The sequence below is a fragment of the Camelina sativa genome, chromosome 19 (assembly GCF_030686135.1).
Source record: "Camelina sativa cultivar CO46 ecotype springtype chromosome 19, ASM3068613v1".
Classification (NCBI taxonomy): domain Eukaryota; kingdom Viridiplantae; phylum Streptophyta; class Magnoliopsida; order Brassicales; family Brassicaceae; genus Camelina; species Camelina sativa.
The window spans coordinates 11,613,786-11,626,773 of record NC_141898.1 but is presented as its reverse complement, the minus strand read 5'-3'; the positions used below and the strand labels follow the sequence as shown (position 1 = coordinate 11,626,773).

Sequence of the window (12,988 nt, the reverse complement as noted above, 5' to 3'; positions counted from 1 at the left end):
TGGTGCGAGAACAAGAAATATGCAGCATATTTGAGTGACCGACTATCTTTTTTTTTCACATACTGTAAATTTAATTTAATTTAACCATTTTTTGATTGGTCAACTAGAAAATTTAGAACCATGAGTTAAAAGATTGACTTAATTATTTTGGATAAGATATTTTTTCTTTAATTTTTACAAATAATATTTGAAAATGGAAATAAATCTAATTTTAAAAGTAAATATTTGTCTTGGATTAAAAATAAGTGAACTATATTTAGTGTTTGAGCAAAAGTAACCGGTTCGTAAGAGTCTACGGAAAACAAGAAATCTAGGTGGAAAGGTATCTCTTTATTAATTAAGATGTTGATAACAAGTACAATAAACAAGCCACAACTAATCAACTAGAACCCTAATCTTGCTCTTAAGTCGGTTGTTGTGGTGTGCTAAGCCTCTTATACTTGCTCCTTATTTTCGTGTCCTTTTCCCTTTGAGAGATCGTTTATCTATAAGATTTCTTATCCCTAATTCTTTGTAGGAACCGTCTTCTTCCTTTGATAACTTCCTATTTTATTAATGGTAAGTTTCCAGTTGTTTGTCTCCTATCGTGGGTGTTGGTTGATTAGTTCTTGGTGTCGAGTTAAGATCTTGCATCCGGTTGATTTGCACGCCACGAAACCTAGAGCTTGCTTCGGTAAAGAGTCTCCCTGCTGATACCAGCGAAGCGTTTTCCTCCCGTAACATAGCGTTATCCGCTTCGATCTGTGTCACCTTCTATACTGCCTCGTTCAGTTTTGTAGTCAGGGCTTCAAGCTGAACAGCAACGTTCGCATCAATGTTAGTCGTGTCACCTCCGCTTCCGTCATCTCACGTAGCTTACTCTAGCCCCTCCTTCTAGCGCCAATTGTTTGAGCAAAAGTAATCGGTTCCTAAAAGTCTACGGAAAACAAGAAATCAGGTCGAAAGGTATCTCTTTATTAATCAAGATGTTGATAACAAGTACAATAAACAAGCCACAACGAATCAACTATAACCCTAATCTTGCTCTTAAGTCGGTTGTTGTGGTTTTGCTAAGCCTCTTGTTTTTGCTCCTTATTTTCGTGTCCTTCTCCCTTTGAGAGATCGTTTATTTATAAGGTTTCTTAACCCTAATTCCTTGTAGGAACCGCTTTCTTCCTTTCCTTTTTTTTTTTTTTTGTAAAATTGTGAATTTTCATTACTGAAACTCAATTGTAAAATTTTACAATAGCTTGGAAACATTAGATAACCCCTGCCCAAAAAAAAAAAAAAAACATAGGGGATTTGATACAACCCTTTACAATTAAGGGAGGATTACACAAAAGTTAGCCATTCTTGAAGTGAATCCTTAAAATCCTTACGATGATGCTTTGCGATGACGGCATCTCGGATATGCCTGTCGAGGGTCTTGAAAAGAACGTGCGATGTGGTTGACTGATTGTTGTGAAGCCTTGCGTTCCTCTGAGTCCAGATAGCATAGAGGGTTGCCTGTGCCACTATCCGCCGCAGAGTTAAGGAGGATGTGGAGTCCTTGACATCTAGCCACGCTGAGAATACGTTCCAGGTATGGAATACAAATGGGCGATATCCTAGCCGCCGCGTTACCTCTGTCCATAGATCCTCACTAAGATCACAACGGAGGAATAAATGCTCTCTGTCTTCTGGATCCCTACCACAGATACAACAGGATGAAGCAATTTGCATACCCCAGCTTACCAATCTTGTGCGAGTTGGCAATCTGTCGAGGTGCAAAAGCCACATCATGAATGCATGTCTTGGAATAGCCCCTTTGAACCAACTTGACTGGTCCAAGACTGAGGAGGTTGACATGGGCGAATGATTTCCCAAGTTTTCAAAGTGTTGAATTGTTCCAGCTCCGAGTTTTCAATTTTCCAAGTGAAATAGTCTGGCTCTGAGCATAACGTTGGCAAGGGAACTGTTGTGAGGTGAGTTTGGAGAGCTTCCGCTTGAATTGATCTTGCTGATCTTATTTTCCACCCAATATGAGAGCATGCTTGGGCCACAGTCTGGTTTAGCGGAACCCCTGATTGGGAAGGCCCCGTTGGCCCCATGTAGTCCAGCAAGGGACCTAGCGGAGTCCACCAATCAAACCAGAAACGTGCTATCCTTCCATTACCCACATTGCAACGAAGAAAGTGAAGAGCCAGAGGGCGCAGTCGGAGGATTGCTCGCCAAGTCCAGGAGGTTTGCTTCTCTGCATCAATTTGCCAGAACACATCGTCTTTGATCTTGTTGTTTTGCAGCCACTTTGCCCAAAGGGAGTCTCTAGCAGTTAACAATCTCCAAATAAGCTTAAGACAAAGAGTCTTGTTCCACTGAGCTATGCACCGAAAGCCTAGACCACCTTCTTCCTTAGGTAGGCAGAGAGATGACCATGCGACTTTAGCGTTTGACTGCTTAGTGATATCACCACTCCACAGAAACCTAGCACAAAGGCTCTCAATACTTTTCACACATCCTTTTGGGAGAATGAAGGCTGAGGCCCAAAAATTAATGACTCCATATATAACAGATGAGATCAGCTCTTTTCTGCCTGCATACGACAGGGCCCTCGCAGACCAAGTAGAGAATTTGCCTGTTATTTTGTCCAACAAAGGTCTGTAATCTGAGATCCGTAGTTTCCGATGCATCAGGGGCAACCCAAGGTAGCGGATAGGAAGTGAACCAAGGGTGAAACCAAGCGAATTAAACTGTAAGGTTTCATCCTGGTTCACTCCTGCCAAGAAGAGTTATGTCTTGTCTTTGTTCATTGATAAACCAGACAGAACCGAGAAATGCTGCAGGACTGATGAAATGTTTTCCAGAGAACCCTTTTGGCCATCAAAGAAGACCATTATATCGTCAGCGAATGCTAACAGGGGCACACGGGGGTTCGACGCTTGAGGGTGGTATCCGACGTGGTTGGACCTGAATTTGGTGATCAACATTTGCGTGAAGACTTCCATTGCAATCGTAAACAGGTAAGGGGAAATTGAGTCTCCTTGCCTCAAGCCCTTGGCTCCTTTGAAGTACCCACAACTCTTACCATTCACACAGACCGAAAACGTGGGGGAGGTTATGCAAACAGTGATGAGTTTGACAAAGTGATATGGGAAGGCCATGGTCCTTAATACATTGATGATGAACTGCCAGTCTACTGAGTCAAAAGCTTTTTTCAAATCCACCTTCAACATGCCTCTTGCAGAGATATTTTTCTGGTTGTACCCTTGCACGAGCTCTGTGGCTAACAACACATTTTCAACCAACAACCTTCCCGGGATGAAAGCTGATTGCGTGTTTGCTATAAGATCAGGTAGAACGGTTTTGAGACGGTTAGCAAGGAGCTTCGAGATTACCTTGTAAATGGAGTTACAGCAGGCAATGGGTCTGAAATCAGACATTCTTGAAGCATTAGGCGTTTTTGGAACCAAGGTCAGCAATGTAGCATTCCATTGCTTGAGGAGCTGACCAGAGTTGTAAAATTCCATTATAGCACTGACCATATCAGGTCCGACAGTATCCCAGTGAGCCGTAAAGAACTCTGCACTATATCCATCCGGGCCCGGTGCCTTGTTCTTTGGGAGAGAAAGGAAACCTTTCTTGATCTCTTCCGGTGTGAAGGGTGAGGAGAGGACCTGTAATGCTGATTGGGAGCAACGTTGAGGCACAATCACTGCAAGCTCCTCAATAGTAGGAGGTTGCACTGAACCTTTATCCCCTATAAGAGACTCGAAGAAACTAACCGCCATTTGCTGAATACCGTGTTTGGAGTCTACAATCTGACCATTGTCGTCTAGCAGGAACAAGATTTGGTTTACTGATTGACGGGTCAAGACAGTTCGGTGGAAGAAGTTGGAGTTCTTGTCTCCTTCCTCTAACCAGCATATTCTGGACTTTTGTCGAAGGTAGGACTCCTCCGCAGCAGCCAAGGTGCACCACACGTTATGCGCTTCTTTTTCCAACAGAGCCAGCTGAGTTGATGGTGAGGCTAATAGAGCTTGCTGGCAATGTTGGAGAGACTCAAAAGCTTCCTTGGTTCTTTTTTCTATGTCCGAATAGTTTTCTTTGCTGAAATCTGAGATCACTCGTTTCAGGGCTTTGAGTTTTTTCGACACCAATAGCATCCTTGAGCAGTCAAACGAAAGAGCATTCCACCAAAGCTTGATGAGAGGGGCAAACTCTGCATTGTGATTCAGTAGAGTGAGGAACTTGAAGGGTTTATGTATTTTTGGCTTACCGGAGTCCACAAAAATGCAAGACGGGCTATGGTCCGAGAAACCAGGATCACCGAACACACCCAGGGAAGTTGGGAAAGCATTCAACCAATTGTCATTGACTAATATCCGGTCGAGCTTCTTTGATAAGGGGTCAATAGAGTGCTTGTTGGACAAGGTAAAGGTGTTACCGCAGTATGGGAGATCAGAGAGCTGAGAATCAGAGAGACATTGCGCGAAGTCTCGCATACCTCTTGTAGTTGTGAGTACACCAGGATCAGAGTGCTCATCAGGAGATAAGATTTGGTTAAAATCCCCTGTTACCAGCCAAGGCCTGTTGATTACTGTAGTAGAACCTGCTAGAAGTTGAATCTCAGCCCATAGTAGTTTCCTTTCCTCACTGCATGTTGACGAAGCATAGACTATAGACACCACCACTTCCTCCGACACAAAAGGGATCTTTACCAGACAGGTGATCATCTGCAAGGACTTGGATAAGATTGTGACTTTGACAGAAGGGTGCCACACTACCCATATCTTCCCAAGAGGCGAGAACTCATAATTATCTACCAAAAACCACCCTGGAAGACTACGAGAAAGGATATGACTCGCCTTCTCAGGATGGACGCGGGTTTCTATAATCCCACCAAAACAAGGTTTATATACCTTAATCCAATTCCTAAAACTTCTCCGTTTTACAGGATCATTAAATCCTCTTACATTACGACAAAAATATCCATTAAAGGGATATTGGCTTAGAGGATTTGAGGGCCTCCAGCCCTGGCTCGACCATCCTTTTTCTTCTGCATTCTTTTCGATATCACCCTCAAGAAACGATCCGACTCAACATCTGGATTAACTTCATCCCCCGATAGGCTGTCAGGTTCAGAATCATCCACCTGGTTATCCCCTTTATCCGCAATGGGCCTCAGAGAGTTAAACAGGTTTGCCGAGAGATCAACACATAGCTGCCCTTCATCCAGAATTTGCCTACGCCTTGGTGGGGAAGGTTGAGAGCCCACCAAGTTGGTTTGAGCAGGAGCATTACTAGATTCTCCATTCGCCTGCTTACCGTGAACCAATTGCTTGGGAGCCTTTACTGGTTGCCAGATTGCCTCTTTTTGTGGGGAAGCAGTACGGTTGGGTCGAGGTGCTAATTCCACAATAGGCAGCTGACACTGAACTGGTGCCTTACCATGTTTCTTGTTGTGCCCTGAGCGCGGGCAAGAGCCCTCTGTGTGCTTAACCGAACCACAGAGATTGCAAGTCGGCGGATTTTTTGTACAACGATTGACGGTGTGTCCAACCTTCTTGCAGTGACTGCAAAGCGAAGGCAGCCAGGGACTAGTCACCGAGATTCTTCTAGTCTGACCAGACTCAAACCTCACATTAACTGCTTCAGGCAACGACTTACGAGGGTCAATGATGGTGTAGACTTTGGCAACTTCGATGTTTACCAGTTTCTCTGTTTGTGGGTGCAAGCAAACCGGATGTCCAACAAGCCCCACGACATACTGCAGCCCTTCTCTGTTGAAAAACTCCAACGGCACTCCGTGGAAATCAAGCCAGACTGGGACCTTAGCTAATTCTGGCTTCTTGGGTGTTATGTCCGGTGACCATTTAGCAACAAACATTGTCTGCCCATCCACCTGCCAGAGAGGTTGACTTAGAATGCGATGCCTGACATTGGGACAGGGGACCCGAAAGAGGAAAGAGTGTCCCTCCATTTTTGACACTGTTATATCTCTCCTTTGCTTGCTCCAAATACCGTTCACAATGGCATGGACCGCTCCTTGATGAGGAGGTTCCTCATAAAATTGTCCGAGGATAAATGAATCCCAGGATTTCTTGTTTTTTTCAATGACTGAGTTGGGTATAGTCACACACATCTCACCCGACTCGAGGGTGTAGGGAGTGCCCTTCTTTTCCAGCTGATCAGAGAACCCCTTTACCAGATCCTTCCAAGAGGATTCCTCAGACGGCTTACGGGATTCAGCAGCAGATCCAATCGGAACAGGCGTAGGTTTGAGACTCTCAGCAGCCAAGCCTTCTACCTGAGGAGAGGGAGTCTCAATTGCTACGGATGCTGGTACATTGGTTTTGGGACTTGTAGCAGCGACTATTTCCCCAGAATTTTCAGATCTAGGGTTTTCGATTGCTACCTCAACAGTAACCGGGTTACCTGTTTGGTAGGAATCGGAGGAATTGATGATGTTGGCTGAAATCTTGGGGGATTCAGGCAACGGATTGACTGGATTTGGAGCCGATGTAGCTCCGACTGAATTTGGGAATTTCCTTTGATAACTTCCTATTTTATTTATGCTAAGTTTCCGGTCGTTTATCTTCCAAGGCAAAGGATTGGACTTCTTGTATATGTCGGTAGGCCTTTTTGCAGGTTGTTTATGATCCTTTGGAAGTTGTCTAGAACTTTCCATCAAATGAACCGGTCCTCTTAACAACCGGTTAAATATCATCAATAACCTTTTAGCTCTTTTAGACAACTAGTCACATGGTTTATCAACTGTCACACGTTGATTAGTCGATGAAATATTTTCATCCAACATTTAGTTATCAATACTATTATATATAGTATAAAAGATATGTGAAAGCATATGCTATGTTAAAATTTATTTGAGAATGAAAGAAAATGTATAAATGAAAAGTTATCATATAAAACACAACTTTATGGTGGTTATATAAAATATAAGCAAACGTAGAATACATATTTAAAGACGATTAAATTTTTCTATTATTATAATCATTCCGAAAATATTTAATTATATTAAAATCTAGAGAAATATTTTGAAACATAAAATTATGTATGTAAGAAATAATTTAGAGTGTATAGGAATAACGCTTGATATCGACATTTGAATTATTCAGATTCATCATAAATGAAAAAATATGTGTTAAAGAACAAAAATTTGATGGTTAACAAGGATAAATATATAAAGTTCAAAAACATGAACAGTTAAATAAACAAACCTGTTTGTGAAAAACATAACTATAAGTGAACCAAATATACTGAAAATACATTTTCAGATTCTTAAAAATAAAACAAAAAATTTACGAAATATTTCAATGGAAAAAAACACAACAATAAAATGCATTTATCAGATTATTATTGTTATATAGATTAATTTGATTTTAATGTAACTCCCCTCATTCTATTTTATGGAGTGTTCATCTAAATTTGTATACGCACTCATATTATCTCATCTTGAAGATTTAGCAAAAGATCTTGGTCTACATCAACGAAGACGATCAGCTAGTTGCATGTGCAGTGGGGAGTGATTTTATTGAATTGACTCGATTTCACTGTTTGTATATTCTTTTGCGTAATAGCTTTATGACTCTCAAAATATTGTAACTTATTTAGGAATAAATAAATGTTAATAAGAGACTATCTTTTTAGTGTTCCCAGGCAATCAAATTACAATCTCTTTAGCGACTATCTTGAATTAACAATACTGTTCTACTACCTTATTTTTTTCTTCTTCGTTGTCGGCAACGCACCTCAATGTACTATTATAACTTTGGACCGACGGCGTAGATATTTTTCCATCGATGTTCTTATTTTAAATCTGTTGATTACGCTCCTTGAAGCATTTGTTTAAGGATGTGCCGGTTTTGTCTCCATACAATTGGTATGAGTATGTATATTTTCAAAAAAAAAAAAAAAACTTCTTTTACTTGTTGACGCTTTGGTTCCTACTTGACATTTTCTATAAATTGTCTAGTCTTTATTTGTTCGTTTTTATTTTAGAATCACTATGTTCATATCACTAACCTAATATAATTCTTATCACTAAAAAAACATGGAAACAGGAAGGTTTAATCAACTTCACCTATCATGCCGAAGCAAACTCATCCTAGGAAATATAATTTGAATAATGAATTTGCCAAAACATATTTGCTAATGGTACCCATAAAGCATGTCTCACGTAGATCTAGTTGATACTGTCACATAATTACATATATTAAAATTTTCATCTCTTTAGATAATGATCCCTTTTCTACTTAATTCTATCTCTCTTAAGAAATTCCCTATAACTGTTGACATTTGACAATTAAGAAACTCGAACGAATGTTTTGGTGTAAAACCCCACCTTCAACATTTAATGTGGTAGCATTATTATGCCAAAACAAGTTTAAATTTGGTTATTATCCAATGTTTAAATCATAACATTCTTCTTAGTTTTGTCCACATAATTTATATAAAATAAATGCTTAGTTCAACAACATTCAGGCTTAAACGAATAAGAAACGCAAAATGAAATCAACCGCAACTTTTTCAACTAACGTCAACCCAACCGACACAAGCCAAACAGTCTCCACGACAATCCAACTTCTATTCACTAGCTCTCCTTTTCCCATCAAACTTTATCTTTTTTTATCATGTCTAGCTACCAATTAGAAAAAAACATATGGTACATGTTTACTTGCTTTTTTGTTACGCAGACATGTCATAGAGATGACCGATAGATAATTAGATACTATGGCACACATTTTTCCATATACACAATCATGCTCATATCTAATTATTTTCCCGCATAATGCAATCTTTATATGTATACCGACAGAGCCATGACAACCCTTGTACAAATAAGGCATTTGTCTTGGGCTCCACCCATTATGCATAAAATTAGAGTCTCGGTTTTTCATCTTAGTTAGTGACATATGAGTGAAGATTTGAACATTGAATACAATGAGCACTTAAATTTATTTATTTTTGGTTATTTTCATCATTATAAGCTCCATGTTTTCATTTGATTATTATTTTATCTTCTACTGTGTGGTGACTGATTTTATTTTAAATAAAATTTAAACTAAAACCATCTTTGAGGCTGTATACCGATATCAAGAATATGACGTTCAAGAGGAGATTCGTATATAAGTTAGACATCTACATATATGTGTATATAGTTGTAAATGGCGAGTAATTACGTAAAAGAACCCAATGGGAAAGAGAGTCTCTGTGTATTTATATTATATGTACAAGTGAGGAGAGAAAAAAACAGATATATGAACCCTTTGCAACAGAAATCATGCTGATAATTAAGAACTTTCTTCTTCGTTTTCGACCATGAGCATGAACATTCGATGTATATGAACCCTCCGAACCAAAAAGAGAGTAATGAAATGGATTCATCATTGTTTGAGTTGCAAAGTGTGTGGATGAGACTCCACGAGTATAGACCATAAAACATGCACATCTTCGTATGGACATGACTTTACGTCCTCGTATAATATGTATATCCCTCTTCCTGCACATTTTACATTTGTTTACATCAACACAAAGAAAATGCATATGTATACAAAACCAGAAAAATATATAGGCATATAGCAAAACTCATTTTCATAATTTGCCATCAGAAAGAGTACTATCCGATCCATAGAACCAAAAACGAAAGAGAGAAAGAGAGAGATCATACTCTTCTTTTGAGCAGAATTGACGCTAATCCATAGTTTCTTCAAGGGAGAGAAGAAAGAATGGAGCCACCCCATTTCTTATACAGTGCCTTTAAGGCTCTTGCAAAAAATGAAATATTAAGTACACTATCTTTATATATATAGAGAGATATAGATACAATTATATAAATAACCTAAGGACCCAACTCAAGAAACCAACCAATGACGGTACTCCACCTTGGATAATAAGTAATGCAGGCAGCCACATCAACGTGTTTTATATGTTCCTTTTTAAGTATGCCCCAAGCCACCATCTCCATCTTTCTCTCTCTTTTTTTTTTTTTTCTTTTTCTTTTTTTCTTTTATTGTTTACTCTATAAATTTGCTATTAAATAAGTTTTCAAATGCTTTTAACCGTGACACATGGATCCCATCTCGATTAAATGTGGTAGTTTATTAGATTTTTCTAGTAGTATTCATGAGTTTTGATGAAGTATAACGCAATATCAAGGAAGAATGATGAAACTGTGACTTAATGTTTTATTGTGATGGGGTCTCTTTGGTATTAGGTGTTTGTCAAACATCTCTCTTTTGAAGCTCACTTGTGCCTCAAGAACAATCCCATTTCACCTATCATGTTTTCTCTTCACACTTCTTCTTTCTGTATATATATATATGAATGAATTTAATTACCACCTTTATATAATCTCATTGTTATGCTTCATCGTTTAATTATGTCAACTCGTATGTCCAATATTGTAATGAATTAACAAATTGTCTAGCATGCATATATTTGTATATCCTGCTACATTTATAAACTAACGAGTACGTACTTTCATATGTGTTTAAAATACTATATTAGTTTTCATGTTAATACATGTTTAATGACCTACCGACTGTATTTTCTTTCTTTTTTTCTTTTTGGGGAAGTTCCTTTGACCTACAACTACAAGGGGTTTAATACTCCTTGTATTAACAAGTTTGTCTTTATTGATTTCTATAATGCTAGCTAGTTATTATAAATTAATGGTGGTAAGATTATTGAAGATTTTTAGCATGGTAACCATGTGTTAAAACTGTTTACCAATGAATGTAGTATAAATAAAATGGTCTGTTATTGATTTTTAGAATGCAAAGATATTGTGGAGTCGTCAATAAAACAAAATTTGTCATATTTGATTAACTTCTTTTTGTTTTCTGTTTTTGTAATGATGTAAACGATCTAAAATGGTTTAATGATAGTTTTTTCTTTTCTTTTTGACGGCAATGGTTAAATGATAGTTAAAGAGATAAATTTTAAAATAATGGTCAATGAACCAATGAGCAACGAATGTTTTTATATAAATTAATATGACCATTGGTCCCCCAAAAAGAAGTGCGTGGGCCAATGTAAACTACAAAATTGTAGATTCGTGCTAAAGGTACACAACAATTTGGACCAACCTCTAAAGATGATTTTACTTGGGAGGAAATGAAATAGAATTGAAGAAAGAGTAAATATGGAAGCAAATGACATATGTGGAGAGACAGCTGTGGCCTGTGGTAATGTTAGGGTGCCTTAGAAGTCGTCAATCTCCTTTTTCTTCCCTTACTTTAAAATCAATCTAACCATTTCTAATAAATAAACACATACGTACACCACTAATATAAATAACTCGTGATTATTTTTAATTTATACATAAAAATATATACACGAATATGGATTCCTTACCATTATTTTTGATTTTTTTTTTGTATGAAGATTAATGGGTGCATCTTGAGTATACATGTTATAAAAAAAAATTCTTATGTGTAATTTAACATTTTCTCCTTCTGAACCAGGGGAAAAACTAAAAAAAATTATTAAACAACTCAATTCCTCACGCTAAGTACTGTATCAAAAATTAACACACTTTTTGCATAATCATTAGTTTCAGAATTCTTCCACTTATTTAACTTAGGGGGACACTTAATCTAGAATTGATTTGATATGTTTAAAAGATTAGTATATAATATCGTTTATTTTAACATTTCGGACTATTTAATATCAAGTACGACCATAAAGTTTTGTTTGTTTGTTTTAATTAATTACAAAATGATGACATTGTAATTTGTAAGTGATGGGATTATTTTATGGTCGCCAAACTGATGGACAACACATATACTAAGAATCATCTTTGGAGTTAACTCAACTTCTGGAATGACCAAAATGTGACAGAGCTCTAGAGATCGTAATATCTCATCGGACAACCTCAACAAGCAACTATTGCATTTTAACTCAAGACTTCAGGATCCATGCATGGAACGCTTCGGCATGGGATAAATAAAACATTAAAATACAATTTCGTAATTAAAGATTGTCGTGATACATTGCATGAGCTATATGGTTACACCAATGCTACCACGACGCCTCACAATATATATAGTTGAAAGCATCTTAAGGTCTCGATTTTCTATAGTTCGACTAGTACAACTTGACCTGACTATAACTATGTATTAACTTGTAAAGAATATTTTCATTAATGAATCAGAATGTACAATGTTCCTTTATATACAGCTTAGTATTGTGAAACAAACTAAATAAAAGAAAACTTAGTTCATTTATCAACTATACAATATATATATAGCTTAATACTATGGTCATCCGACTGTCCGAGTTGGATGATGTATTTCCCCTTATGTTGTTTCCAGTGGATGGCGAATTACATGAAATATAATGTTATGAGATGGGCGAGACAACTGACCGCTTCATACAAAAATTATCGCATAAAATCTTACTAAACGATGTTAATCTTACTTGAAATTTTTTACCTCTTGTATATTCATCCTTAACCAACATATTTTATTAAAGCCTAGTTGTATACAATAGACAATTTTTCCATACTCTCCATACATTTTCAAAAATTAATTTCTCTTTTTAATCGCTTAAAAGTTCCAAAATTCTTTTTTTTAATAGTACCTGACATCAAGTTTTACATGACCTTTATAAGTTTTGTTACTCAAAACTATAGGTTTGGAAACCGATCACTATAAAATAGGATAAAATAAGGGCTTATTAGATAAAATAACCATTTGTAGGGAGCTAAAATTGGCAAAATCGTGCACTGTTTTTTCTAAATTATGTGATCTTTTTTTGTTTTTTGCTAAGCAAATTATGAGATCTTCTTATGCATGTTTTTAAAATATGATATTATGTTAAGTGTTATGAGATTTTTTTTTGTAATAGTGTTATGAGGAAAAAATTATTAGTTTTTTGAAACACTGATTAAGAAAACTCAATTCACACTGAAGTTAGTTTGGATATTTTGCTAACTCAATCCATAATTTGGATATTTACAACTCATAAAACAATTGAACTAAGATCGATCAATGGTGTTTGTTGAGTA

General features: G+C 37.3%; 2 protein-coding genes across 2 annotated transcripts; both read right to left on the bottom strand.

Moving 5' to 3' along the window:
* Window positions 1-1,311: 1,311 nt before the first annotated feature.
* On the bottom strand, window positions 1,312-1,758 carry LOC147920438 (uncharacterized). Its single transcript, XM_087501068.1, has one exon. It carries the CDS (start codon window positions 1,756-1,758, stop codon window positions 1,312-1,314), a length of 447 nt encoding a protein of 148 aa, XP_087357194.1.
* LOC147920437 (uncharacterized) lies at window positions 1,758-5,938 on the bottom strand. The gene is made up of 3 exons (XM_087501067.1): window positions 5,002-5,938; window positions 2,828-4,846; window positions 1,758-2,734 (listed from the first exon to the last, which is right to left on the bottom strand). The coding sequence occupies exons 1-3, from the start codon at window positions 5,936-5,938 to the stop codon at window positions 1,758-1,760; spliced, it is 3,933 nt and encodes a 1,310-aa protein (XP_087357193.1).
* Between the last annotated feature and the right edge of the window lie 7,050 nt (window positions 5,939-12,988).

Coding starts and splice junctions, on each gene's coding strand:
- LOC147920437 (XM_087501067.1), bottom strand. CDS start 5,938: ATGGAGGGACACTCTTTCCTCTTTCGGGTCCCCTGTCCCAATGTCAGG. Junction 4,847..5,001: donor AATGCAGAAGAAAAAGGATG/GTCGAGCCAGGG, acceptor GTGGGATTATAG/AAACCCGCGTCCATCCTGAG. Junction 2,735..2,827: donor CTTCTTTGATGGCCAAAAGG/GTTCTCTGGAAA, acceptor TCTTCTTGGCAG/GAGTGAACCAGGATGAAACC.
- LOC147920438 (XM_087501068.1), bottom strand. CDS start 1,758: ATGTGGCTTTTGCACCTCGACAGATTGCCAACTCGCACAAGATTGGTA.